This window comes from Lycorma delicatula, chromosome 7 (genome assembly GCF_047948215.1).
Source record: "Lycorma delicatula isolate Av1 chromosome 7, ASM4794821v1, whole genome shotgun sequence".
NCBI lineage: Eukaryota > Metazoa > Arthropoda > Insecta > Hemiptera > Fulgoridae > Lycorma > Lycorma delicatula.
The window spans coordinates 130,216,380-130,230,181 of NC_134461.1; the positions used below are offsets into that span (position 1 = coordinate 130,216,380).

The window sequence follows — 13,802 nt, forward strand, 5'->3', positions numbered from 1 at the left end:
TTAAACTTTCGAACAATACACAGTACAATAACTAATGCGATTGTACAAATACGTTTCTCAATTTAATTTAATTTTTAATGTTGCCGTGAGCTTTCAAACTTCAACGACTTAATCGAACTCTTGCCTGTAAATAAAATTTTTTCTTGCCTTCTTGTTTCCAAAATGTAGTACCATTCAAAAATATTCGGGGTGATGTATAAAGCTTCAAAATGTTCTAGAAACATTTAGGAATTTCTATAAATGTAATAGTGTTCGAAAATATTGTAGATGATTCCAAAATTTTTCCAAAATCTCAACTTTTTTTTATGTTTTAAGGTTCTTATCCCTCCTCCAGCAGCGGTTGTGCTACAAATGTCTTAACACCACAGTAGTTTCGCTGAGTTACCCAAGTAATAATTGTCACAAGTTTGGTTGAAATCGGTCCTGCGGTTCAGGAAAATATGTGGAACATACTTACTTTTATTTATACTAAGATATTTGAAAACTTTATAAAAACAACTTTTCATAAATTTTTTATTTGAATAAATCGTTACTATTTTGATTCTTTTTTTTAAAAAAAAAGAAAGGTTTTGAAATAACAGTATCGTGTAATTAGGGCGAATAGTTTGATGTGTCTTTCATGAAAACCGGTGCAACCGTCATAGAGTTTCTGGAATAAAAACATATAAATAAATGTCATCACTATCCCTCTTAAAATACACTGCAAACTTAATTTCAATTTTTTTATAATCGTACAATAAATTTTAATTTTATATCGTATTTTTTTATTATAATTCGTAGATTTTCACACAATTAAAAATGTAAATATCAATGTAAAATAAATATTTATATAATCTACGATTTTGTGCCATTTAATGCATAATTTCGGTAAATATTAATTTTAATGAACACATATTATTGTGTTTAACAATTCATGAATAAATCATACGAAAAAAAATCGAACATATAATTTGCTTATTCAAGTCGCTTATTACTGTTATCATAATAGCTAAATATTTCAAAATCGATACGTTAAATTAATTAATTATTCAATGTAACACAATTTATTATTTGATTCGAAACTTGTTAATTCGGTAAATCGATATTCAATTATTTTATACATACGTTACAAGAAACATTAAACAATGTAGCATATATAATCGGTTTTCCCCGACGTAAAATTACATTTATGTTCATTAAATGCGTAAAATAAATATTTGTAAAAAATCGTTAGTAATTAACGATTTTTTACTGTATATAATGTTATTTATCTTTTTAATACCGTGTTCTGTATCAAATAATAAAAAACTTTTACGAATTAGCTTCTCTTAAGTATTCTTGGTTTTTCCATTTAATCGTTTATTTTCATTTATTACATACTTTTTCTTTAAAGATCATTTTTTTTTAAATCACTGAAATACATAAAAAATTTTTTTTTGCTAACTGACCGCATGATAATAGTTGTTTCATCGTGAATATAATTAAAAGTAATACTTAATCGCTAACTAGTCTTATTATTAGAGCTGATGTACTATAAATTATTTTACTTAGAATTCCGGTAATTTTTACCAAAAAAAAAGAAAAAATTACAAACGTAATAATAATGCAACGAATATTAATTCAATAAAGTAACATAAATAATTATGATAATTAAAATTTCACGATTATATTAAAAAATTTCCCACGGCAAACTGCCAATATAAATGTCACACATGTAAATATCATGTGACAACATTACATATAAACATTTTTTTTTTTTTTTTTTTTTTTTTTAATAAAGTACAAATACAATTTAATAGAGCTGCAACATTTTTTTTTTTTTTTTATAATTTACCTCAAGTTACATCATAGGTCGGGGGGGGAAATGTTTAATCCTATCGGTAGAAAAAAAGTTAGTAGAAGAGTTGGATCGATGAACAACAGGCTCATCAAAAACGTAAACAGAAAACGGTTAAACCAAAATGTGTTCAAGGCATAAAAATTTGTACATAAATAACCAAACGATTCAAGAGTCCATTTAAAAATAAAATAACTCATTCGATTTAAAAAATAAATAAATATTTATCCGTTAAAAATAAAATAAATATCCAATCCGTTTAAAAATAAATAAAAGAAATAATAATTACGATAATAAAAATAGGTTTTTATATCATAAATCTTTTCTTTATTTTTTAATAACTTGACCGTCATGAAATCGCATACTGAGTTACACCAAGTGTTACTGATAGTCCGCGAGAAAACAACTTATTGTTCGCAACCAGTGGCTATACGTTTTCAACAGCATAGCTGTTTTTTTTTTTTTTTTTTTTTTTACCCAGGATATGAGATTCCAAATGGGATCTCATAGTCTCCCAGTGGCGCATACTTTTTATTACCGTATTAATTCCATGCGATAAAAATATAAAATACGATATAAATTACAGATTGTACCTTTTTTGGTTAATTAAACTTTTTTTTTTTTTTTACTTAAAAATTTTCTTTTACAATTAACCCATTGCTGTGAAATTTTCGCTAGTTAGTTGCTACGGGAATGATTTTTTATTCAGGTCAGCTGTGATTCTTGCTACATGAAATATATAACTCGCTCAATTTTTATTAATAAATGCAATACTTGCGTAAAAACCGCATTCGTGCGGTTAAATAAAATAAATTAAATAAAATAACTCATTCGATTTAAAAAATAAATAAATATTTATCCGTTAAAAATAAAATAAATATCCAATCCGTTTAAAAATAAATAAAAGAAATAATAATTACGATAATAAAAATAGGTTTTTATATCATAAATCTTTTCTTTATTTTTTAATAACTTGACCGTCATGAAATCGCATACTGAGTTACACCAAGTGTTACTGATAGTCCGCGAGAAAACAACTTATTGTTCGCAACCAGTGGCTATACGTTTTCAACAGCATAGCTGTTTTTTTTTTTTTTTTTTTTTTTACCCAGGATATGAGATTCCAAATGGGATCTCATAGTCTCCCAGTGGCGCATACTTTTTATTACCGTATTAATTCCATGCGATAAAAATATAAAATACGATATAAATTACAGATTGTACCTTTTTTGGTTAATTAAACTTTTTTTTTTTTTTTTTTTTTACTTAAAAATTTTCTTTTACAATTAACCCATTGCTGTGAAATTTTCGCTAGTTAGTTGCTACGGGAATGATTTTTTATTCAGGTCAGCTGTGATTCTTGCTACATGAAATATATAACTCGCTCAATTTTTATTAATAAATGCAATACTTGCGTAAAAACCGCATTCGTGCGCAGAAGAATAAATAAATAAAATATACGGAAAAAAATTGTGTTCAGAAAATAGCGAAGTGAAACGGTTAAAGAAACTTTCTAAAAGAATACAAGAGCAACTTTTAGGTCAAGGAAGGTCAGAAAAAAGTTATCCAAATACAATTTTTTTTATAAAATTAAATAACTGCTGTACATCAAAAACAAATACGTGAAAAATATAAAATGTATCGAACAGGCTGTTTAACAATAATTACTACGAACTTCTAAATCAAACTTAAAGAAAAATATTATTTTTTTATTTTTGTTTAATTTTGGCATTTTTATTTTCTTTAATTTACGTTCCATAAAAATATATATATATATATATATATATATATATATATATATTTTTTTTTTTTTTTGGCATTACAATACTGAAAATACTGAGCGCTTAGGATGCTCATGAAATGTCACTGAACATACTTTCTTCCAAATTTTGTATATTTTTTTTAAAATGGATCCCATTTCATCTACTTTGTTATTGATGTTGAATTATTACAGTTGAATCTTGAAATTTTAAGTTTAAAAAACTGATATTTTAAATACAGGTTCTATTCAGAGGACCGCAGATAATAAGTTAAAGTACATAGATTACCAGTTTAAAATACTTGAAATCAAAAAATTATTTACTTAATTTCAACTATCTTTTCTTTTTATTTCAAGGAATTAATTTTTTTAAAGCATTAATTTATGATTATAATCGAAATTGAATTTCGCTGTTATTTGTTTGTAACAATAGAATTCGAAATGAAAAGATTTAATATGAATAGGAGAGAGAATTTTAAGGCACAATCTTGTAAGGAGACGAAGAATGTCGGTGAGTCATTTATAAAGAGCTGTAAGTTTGATCAATTTGGTGATAAAAAGTTGTATTAAAGGTAAAATCGTAAAAGAAGATTAAAGAGTGGAATATAAGTAACAGATATTGAGGATGTGGGATGTAGTATATATTTTGACGTAGACTAATAGATTAGTATAAAAGAGTAAGAAATATAGAAAAACATCAACACAGTTTGACTACTCGAAAAGAATAAAGCAAATCAGGCAACACAAAAAAACGGATATATAAAAAAATCTTAATACGCGTTGTAAAACCGCATTCATGTGCAGAAGAATAAATAAATAAAATATAAGGAAAAAAATTGTGTTCAGAAAATAGCGAAGTGAACGGTTAAAGAAACTTTCTAAAGGAATATAAGAGCAACTGTTAGGTCAAGGAAGGTAATAAAAAAATTTAGTAGAAATTCTGCAGAGACATGTAACCAGACATCAATAAATATCCTTTGTACGATCTGTAAAGCGTTTATTTTTAGTAAATTAGGAGTCATTATAACTCGGTTTTATAGTGAACGGTCGTAAATCGGAGATCTACTTAACGGTTAAAATAATATACTCGTAAGGTTATCAATCATGACCGTTAACTGCAAACAAACGCTTATCACAATTAAGTAGCAACGCGTAAAACAAACCGATAAAAATTTGGCCCCGAGAGAAGTATTATATCAGTATATCGTATCACACTCCGGTGAATTGGATGTTATTTTTTCTCTGTTAACCAATGTTTTCAGTACGACATTTATATTTCTGTGCGAAAGAAAAAATTTTCTAAAGATACGGAGTACAAATATTGTCATGACGTCATCAACCGGCTGACAAATTATTCTTACTGTAGAAGAATGGTATGATTAAAAATGATTAGTAATTTTTAAAAATGCTTTTATTATTTTTTTTAATACAGTCAAATTTTGGGTGGAGTAATAGAATCTCTTGAAAATATTTATTAACTTATTTGGAGTCGAAACCAATAAATCTAGCACGCTTCAACAATATTGAGAAAATTCCATTCAGAAATAGACCGAGAAATCAGAGAATAAATTAATCGACTTAGTAACAAAGTACGAGTATGTAAACAACTAAATGGAAGTTTTATTTTATCTATTTCCACCCAAGTAATATTTCCACTTTTATTATTATAAACATTTTTTTCACGAAACAAAATTATTAATCACCTCGAAATTTTTAGAATTTGAAATTTTTTTCGACACACAATGAAGAGATCAACTTTACTTTCAGAAACAGCAACTAGTGTCGCTTGTACTTAAAATCCTTTACAAGCCCCGTAGTCTTAAAAAAAAGCAAAGGAGAAAGTATAAATTATCAACGTACCTAATTTACACGATTTTATATTAATTAATCCTTATGTTTATTTTTCTGAGTGCTAGCTACGTTAAAAAAATAATCACTGATTTAAAAAAAAAAAAAGATCTACCACTACCAAATTTAGACAAAATAATTGTTTTCGTGTTAACACAAAACTTGAGCTAACGATAAAGTGCCTTATTATAAGTCCGTTATCAATTTTTCATAATCTTAACATAGAAATAGGAGTTAACGACGTTAAAGAACAATTTAGATCCGGAGTAACAGTACAAGGTGAAAAGATAGACATGCTACCATTTGCTGATGATATAGTAATTGTACCCGTGAGTAAAAAGGATTTAGAAAAGACGATGAACGGCATGGATGAAGTCCTACACAAGAACTACTGCATGAAAATAAACAAGAATAAAACAAAAATAATGAAATGTAGTAGAAATAACAAATATGGACCACTGAATGTAAAAATAGGAAAAGAAAAGATAATGGAAGTAGATAATTTTGTTATTTGGGAAGTAGAATTACTAAAGATGGACGAAACAGGAGCGTTATAAAATGCCGAATAGCACAGGCGAAACGAGCTTTCAGTCAAAAATATAATTTGTTTACATCAAAAATTAATTTAAACGTCAGGAAAAGATTTTTGAAGGTATATGTTTGGAGCGTAGCTTTATATAAAGTGAAACTTGGACGATCGGAGTACCCGAGAAGAAAAGAATGGAAGGTTTTGAAATGCGGTGCTACAGGAAAATGTTAAAAATCAGACGGGTGGATAAAGTGACAAATGAAGAGGTGTTGCGACAAATCGATGAAGAAAGAAGCATTTCGAAAAATATAGTTAAAAGAAGAGACAGACTTATAGGCCGCATATTAAGGCATCTTGAAATAGTCGCTTTAATATTGGAGGAACAGGTAAATGGAAAAAATTGTGCAGGCAGGCAACGTTTGGAATATGTAAAACAAAGAATCAACATACTACTTAGAATCAATATTCGTGGGAAATAATTTTTAAATAATTTAGAAACAAGAAGTTTATACAGCGTGATTTCAAGGATACAACTAAAAAAAGAAATCCATATCATGCGGTCCTCGCTTTATATTAAAGATAATTCAAATCTTGTAATACCGTTAGTTTTTTTTAATAATAATATTAATTTCCATTATTAATAGATATTTTCTTTGTTTGCTAATCACAAATGTCATGTGATATAAATATTTTATCATAGTACTTAAATTAATTCTCTTTATTTACTGTAAATTTGTCCTTGGAAGTGTTTTCCTTTCAGAATTACAATAGAAACACAAAAGATAAAGATACTGAAAAATAAAAAAAATTGAGAAGTAATGTAGCGGCTAATACGAAATTTTTAACAATGACTGAAAGCCTTAGGAGCAAGTTTTACAAACAAAATGTCAGATTACACCTTAAGCATACGACGACCTTCAAATTACAATCTAAATGTTTTTACACGTTATCAGAAAATTATCAATACTTTTTTTTTTAATAATTATAAATGAAATATTTATAAAGTAATGCCATAATGGCACATTTATGAAGTTAAAAAATATACGTACTACAAATGACACTAAGCCTATTCAATATTCTATCTTCTTTTGCAGTGTTTAACTTCATAAGGTAAATTACCTTACCATTCGGTTAACTACAAGTTTTTTTTTTATCTGAACATTAAATGTTACAAAAAAAAAAAACTAACTCGTCCATAATAAATAAGAAAGGAAGATAATATTAATTCCAAAATTATTTCCTCAGAAGATAAATAAAGAAAGAATAGAAACAAAAAAACCCTAAAGCTATACAAAACTGTTAAATAAATTTTCAACAGTTAAACAAACAAGAATGAAATTTAGCAAATGCTCTTACCTCAAAACGATCTGTTTTTCGGTAAGAGACTAACATACTCCAAAAAAATCTAAAGTAGAGCCACTCAAATATTTTAAATGGAAACGGCAGGATTGTGAAAAAAAACATTTTGAAGGAGATTGTAAAATCAAATTGCGGCTAAAAAACTTCGAGGTTTAACAACTCAACCAAAATGGTGGTGATTTAATATTTTTCATAGATAGATTCAAAAGTGATCTATACTACCTCTTAAATAACCGATCAAGGGTGGAAAATTAAAAAAAAGGTAAAATTTTGACGATTACTTTGGTGTAATATAAACCAATTTTGAAACTAGCTGTGAAAAATATTAAATGTCCACTATTTTGAAGGTTGTCATAGGTTGGCGTTTTTTCGTCAAAATCTTTGTTTTTCAACGCTCAATAAAATGATGTTGTACAATCTTACACTAATCACACAATATTTTTTTGTTTCCCCTTCCCCAAAGCCCTTTTTTCTGTGTGCTTGGAATGCGGTGATTTTATATCCAAAAACAGATCGAATTGGATTATGAGCATTTATGATATATTAAATTTTTCTATCTTTAACTGTTGAAAAGTTATTTAAAGTAGCCATACTTCTTTAAATACTGTATATAAAGGTGACCCTGAGGTGTTGGTAAACTTATCGGGCTGATTAAGGACCCACAATAAACATAATTCTTCACGCGGATGTACCCAAATGCCCTATCTCGCTTCAATTCCCTGTGACCATCGTTTCGCGTTTTTTCAATAAAAATTTAAATCTTAAGAAAAGATTGAAATATTTTAATGAAATTTTATATTTAAATACTTTTGAAAATTTCGAAACGGCAGCCATTTAAATTTTGTAATCATTATTAGATCCGTTTACTAAATAAAATGTTAAGTCATTTGTTGTGAACAAAATAAGACCTCATTTGTTCAATTCGGTTAATAAACAGCTGACATATGACTTTTTTGTTTGTTTGTTTGTTTAATCTCCGGGTGCGCAGTCAAGCGATTCTTTCCGCAGAGGATGAGATGAGTGTTTTGTAGCGTGTGTGAAAAATGCCATGCCTGACCGGGATTCGAACCCAGGACCACCAGGTGAAAGGCCGTGACGCTACCACTCGCGCCACGGAGGCCGGCAGCTGACATATGACTGAAATTGTTTAAGTGAATCGCAAAATTTATGGAGTAAAGCGATTTCGGGCATGTACTTTAGTATTAGGGCATTATTATTACAGGACATTTGTCCATCGACTAGAATTTAGTTTACTTTGATGTCCTGAATCAGAAACTTAAATTTGGTAAACGCTTCCCGGGACCCCCTGATGTTTATTGTTTTAAACATTCTCTTCATTTGATCCGTTAAAATGATCAAATGAAATTTTGAATTAAATAATTTAAAATTAAATAGCGTTTCAATGATGATACCGACTATAAAGTTCGCCTAAATTTCTTAAATTGAAATAAGGGTCTCCTGGCTAAAGGTATCCAAAGTAACAACTTATGTTAATAGAACCGGTTAATACATAATCTATTTTTTTTTTCTTTTAATAAACACAGCATCTCATTAACTTTTACTATAGATTAGTCGAGTTCAATGCGTGCACCTTTTGTAGTTCGTCAGACGTCTAAACGATAATCTAACTCTTGCCAGATGTCTAAGAACATCTGCGACGTTATTATACCGACAGTTTCTACAATTCTCTGTCTTAAATCGTCCAAATCTGGAAATTTTTTTTGCTACACACAACTACAACAACTTAAATAAATCCTCAGGCAAAATAGTCCAAAGAAGTGATGTATGGAGATCTAGGTGGCCGTGCAGTTGGACCTCCTCATCCGGCCAAATTTGTCAAGCACGTCAAAGTACGTGTCTCATGTTACAGGAAACTCCATGAAAAAAATTGACCGAAGACTCCATTTTTTTGCAGTCCTAATCAGACATTGTTCGGTGTGTTCCTTTCATTTCCTATGACTGTACGGGGTTTAGCGGTACCCCAAATTTGACAACTGCATCTGTTAACCGCACGTATGAAAGGTCGTCTCATTACTAAATAACAAGTATCAACATAATTAGCGATTTCGACACGGTACATTACCTCTGCGGCAAACTGATATGGTAGGCGGCGATCGCTTGGTTTAATGTGACGAAGTTGTAATTTGCATGCGCTCACATATGGAGCCGCTTATGAATGATGTGAACAGTGGAACGAGGAATTTACAGTTCTTAAATAGCCTGCATTATTGGCTTTGCGCGAGTGCATCGCGTATACAACCCACAGTCTCGTCGCTAACTGAATCTTTTCGATGATTTCTAGTTTGTGAAACCGAGCTTCCACTCTCTCTTTAAGTCGTATCTCGCTGATAAACAGACTTGGATGTAGGAGGATCGATATTCCATTCGGTTCGTACACGCCGGTGAACACGCGTAAACCCGTTGACCGAAGCACACAAATAACCTTCTGTTGCGGGATCCACATCTCTACTAAACGCTACCGATTACAACTGCATTGCGAGTCGGCTTGCCTGCGCGTGCGTATTCCTCTGACCTTGAGAGAACAGAACAATCTTGGGAGATATTACCTATCGATTGAGCTTACGTTTACGAAATTTAGACGACTGGTTTTCTAAATATACACTCTGGGATACTTTTAGCCCGGACACTGTGCATTTCAATCTGTAAAATTACCTCGTGAAATAATAATAATAATAACATACTTTCAGCAGATTGGATTAAATTATTTCAAAGAATATATAAGTTACCGATTAAAGGAAGTGTATCTAGGATTTAAATTAGAACTTTACGACAACACGGAAAAACAAATATAAAGACAAATAAAATATATAAAAAAGAGATATACTGAAGTATTTTTTCACGTAAATTACGTTAAAATAGCTCAATAAAGTTGTATTATATTTTTCACGTAATTATTTTATTTCAAAAATGTGTATTGTTACACTAATCACAAGTTCTCATAATTTCATCCGTTTTAGTTTATATATTAAATTCATAATGAAATAATTAAATAACGATCATAAATCTACAAAAAATTGCAACAGAACTTTTACATTTCTCACATTAAGATTTTTCTCATAGCAAAGTTAAATTGAATTAAAAAAAAATATATATTTATTGTTATCCGTTAGTGAATAATACTGAACTAATGTTTTCCTTTTAATTTTTAAAAATAAGCATTACTGAATGAACATAATATGAAAATCGGTTGATCCAAAATCTCGAAATTTGAGAAGAAAAATGAATGAGAAATATTTATTTATTAAGGCCTATTTTTTTTAGATTTACGATTTTTTTGCTCATTTCAAACGGACGTAAAGCCATATAGTAGGTTAAAAAAAAGATAAAAACAATTATGAATACTGGCTAAATGTATATATAATATACGGTATTAATCAACAATTACACAAAAACTGACGTGAACACTACATGGCTTCCGTTTAGACTATTACATTACTTGTACAATTTTTTTTTTTAATGAAAAGTATTTTAAAAATTGTGTCAATAACTTCTGATATTTTTTATTTTATTTTATTGTTATTATTGAATTAAAATTTATTGTAATTTTTTTATAGAGGTTAATAATTATTAATAAAATAATATATTTAAATTAAAAAAAAAAAAAAGTTAAAAAAGAAGTCGGATTCGAACCGATCTGCCTTCCCCTTGTAAGATCCAAATATTTCATTAATTAAAATTTTATTTGGCTATAACTCTGGAACCGATGAAAATACTCTTATGATATATCGTTGAAAGGTCTCGATGAGGGCTTACTACTGCAGTAAGAAAAAGTCCAAAATTCATTTTTTTTTTTAATTTTAGGCTTTTTTGGTCTGTTCGATTGCAATTAAAAAGGGATATACACAACTAAATGTTACAACAGTCCTAAATCCAAAATTTCAACATCCTACGGCTAATTGTTTTTTAGTTATACATACGTATGTACGTAGGGACGTCACGCCGAAACTAGTTAAAATGGATTCAGGGAAGATGAAAACGGATATTTCAGTTGAAATCTGAGAACCGAAATTTTTCGCTATCACAATACTTCCTTTACTTCATACAAGGAAAAGATTAACAATCAAATGATGAAATTTTTCGTACTAGACCACAATCCACTTGGACGTATAATTGGAGGTGACTTTTGAAACTAGACGAAAAATATTAAATAGCCGCCACTATTGTTAAAGTTATCGAAACTGATGTTTCTTACCCCAAAACGTTTTTTTTAATGCACTTGAAAGTGATATGTCACAACCCTACACTGTCTATTAAAATGGTTTTTTATATACCCCTTCGTGGGGCCACAGAATCCCTATACGATACAGTAGTATCATATCGAAAAATACGTAGATTGTTTTGAGGTTGGAACGTATGCTAAAATTAAATTTTCTACATTTAACGGCACAAAACTTTATTTAGAGTTCTATAATTTATGTAGAACACCAGCATATATTTATTTATTTATATAACGATAAAAAATTACATAGCTCTAACGGTTTTTGATGACAATTTAAAAACAAAGAAATATTTATACTTCAGTAGTAATTTATTATCTCAGAAATATTCTTTATCGGTAATTTTGAAAAACGAAATATTTATGTGACGTAATAAACGGTTTTATGTGTAATAAATTTAAAATAGTTTATTAACAGATAAACTGATGTTTTTGTTTATTATCCGACCTTACTGAACAAAGAAATTTGTCGAAAAAACTTGTACGATTAGAATTTTAATTATCAACTGTATGAATATGTAAATAAAAAAGTTTAAAAGTGTGCTACAAGCGAAAAAAAGTTTCCGTGTTTATTCTTAATGCTTTCAAAAATAATATTTTTGTCTTAGTTAAAACAAAATTTTTTAATTAAAAAAAAAAAAACAGATTTCAAGTAAACTATGATGAATTACATACATAATCAATTACGAATTATGAATCACGATCAATTACATAAAATTTAACTACTTTTAACGGATTTGAATATTAGACAGTGGATACCGATGTACATTGGTGATTAGGGTTCAATTAACCAAACGTCTCAAGAATGTCGGCCTGAGTCTATTCGCGGCTACACATTTACATGTTATACATATCCTCATGTTACTTCTGTTCACTAGTTGGAACAGATCCGCCACGTACACGTTAGGAAAAAAGTACGGAATTAGCTAAAAAAAACGGTAAAATTGCGGTATAAAACTATTATTAAGTTTTATAAAATTGAAAATATTAGTCGCGGTCATGTGAACTCGCAACAGGAAAGGCCAATGCCTCGGCTAAAATCTATAGCCGTATAAGAACGTATTAGTATTAGGCCGTTTTATCCGTAATCGCTTGATGACAACTTGTTTTTAAATTCATAACCTAAGCCGACTCCTAATGCACTTTTAAGCATCAATACCTTGTTTATGAAAAGTTAATACCGTGAGTTGTATCTAGGACCGCAGATCAGACTCCGTCTGTATAAAGAAAAATTACTGTCCAAAAATTACTGTATAAAAAAAGTCCAAAATCCAATTTTGTTTTGGATTTTGGAGCTTGTACCCCATTTAAAATGCTTCAAAAAGGTTATGAAACATTTTAAATGGGGTACTTTTCATTTACATTTTTTTTATTTATTTCATTTACTTACATTTTTGAGCGCATTGAAATATCTTATCAACGTGTTTGAATTTCCTCCTGTTTTGATAGGAGGTCAACTTCATTTTGTTAAAAATGGAAAACCCGATTGTTTTAACAACATACAATTTTTATACAGTTTTACACACCAGTTTTTTTATACAACATACAATTCTAAGACATTTTCCGCCACTCGCTAGCGTCAGCAGCTAGATCTAAAATCTCCAGTTAAATCTGTCCGCTCTCTTGTAATTTTACTGTTTCTATTAATTTATATTTCCGAAATATTTCATCATTACTTTGGTAAACTTTTAAAAACTAAGTTTTTTTCCATTTTAACCGTTTTATAACATATTAAATCAGTGGCCCAGAAAACCAGTACTAATCTGTATGTTTGTGTGTTTATGTGTGTGTGTGTGTGTGTGTTCGCGCACACCCTACAGAAAATATTAAAGAAAAAGATATATAACCAATAATGTAATGAAAGTTAAATTAAATTTTAATAATTTAAGTGTTCAACCTTTCCTTCCTAATAAGACCTTAACCCAGTTCATGAACATTTTGAATATCCATTATTTGTATTATGTATACAAACACATAACGCACAATTACCATGACTCATGAGTCCACTTTAAAATACCGGTATAAATATTGAATTCTAATTAAAAATTCAAAAGTAATTAATCTAAAATGTACATATATAAATATACATGCACACGCACACACACTCTCATGTATATAGAACATGACACTCCTTTGACTATTGTTCGACTGTCAGATACATTTACTATAACTAAACAAAATATATACAATTGAAACATAGAAAACGATTATCTTTAAATTCAAGGTTAATTTTGTAAAAAAAAAAAAAATAATA

The 13,802-nt window shown here is 29.0% G+C and overlaps 1 protein-coding gene across 5 annotated transcripts in view; it reads right to left on the reverse strand.

Annotated features, from left to right (window-relative positions):
• The window catches only part of LOC142327738 (organic cation transporter protein-like), a 458,452-nt gene that overhangs the window by 114,979 nt on the left and 329,671 nt on the right, over positions 1–13,802 (reverse strand). Inside the window, exon 1 of one of the 5 annotated variants that reach the window (XM_075371031.1) lies at positions 12,939–13,027. The exons of the other annotated variants lie outside the window; for them this stretch is intronic. Coding sequence (XP_075227146.1) covers positions 12,939–13,011 — 73 coding nt within the window. The 5' untranslated portion in view covers positions 13,012–13,027. Of the gene's footprint in view, positions 1–12,938; positions 13,028–13,802 lie in introns of those variants that run through there. 5 annotated transcript variants of the gene reach the window in all.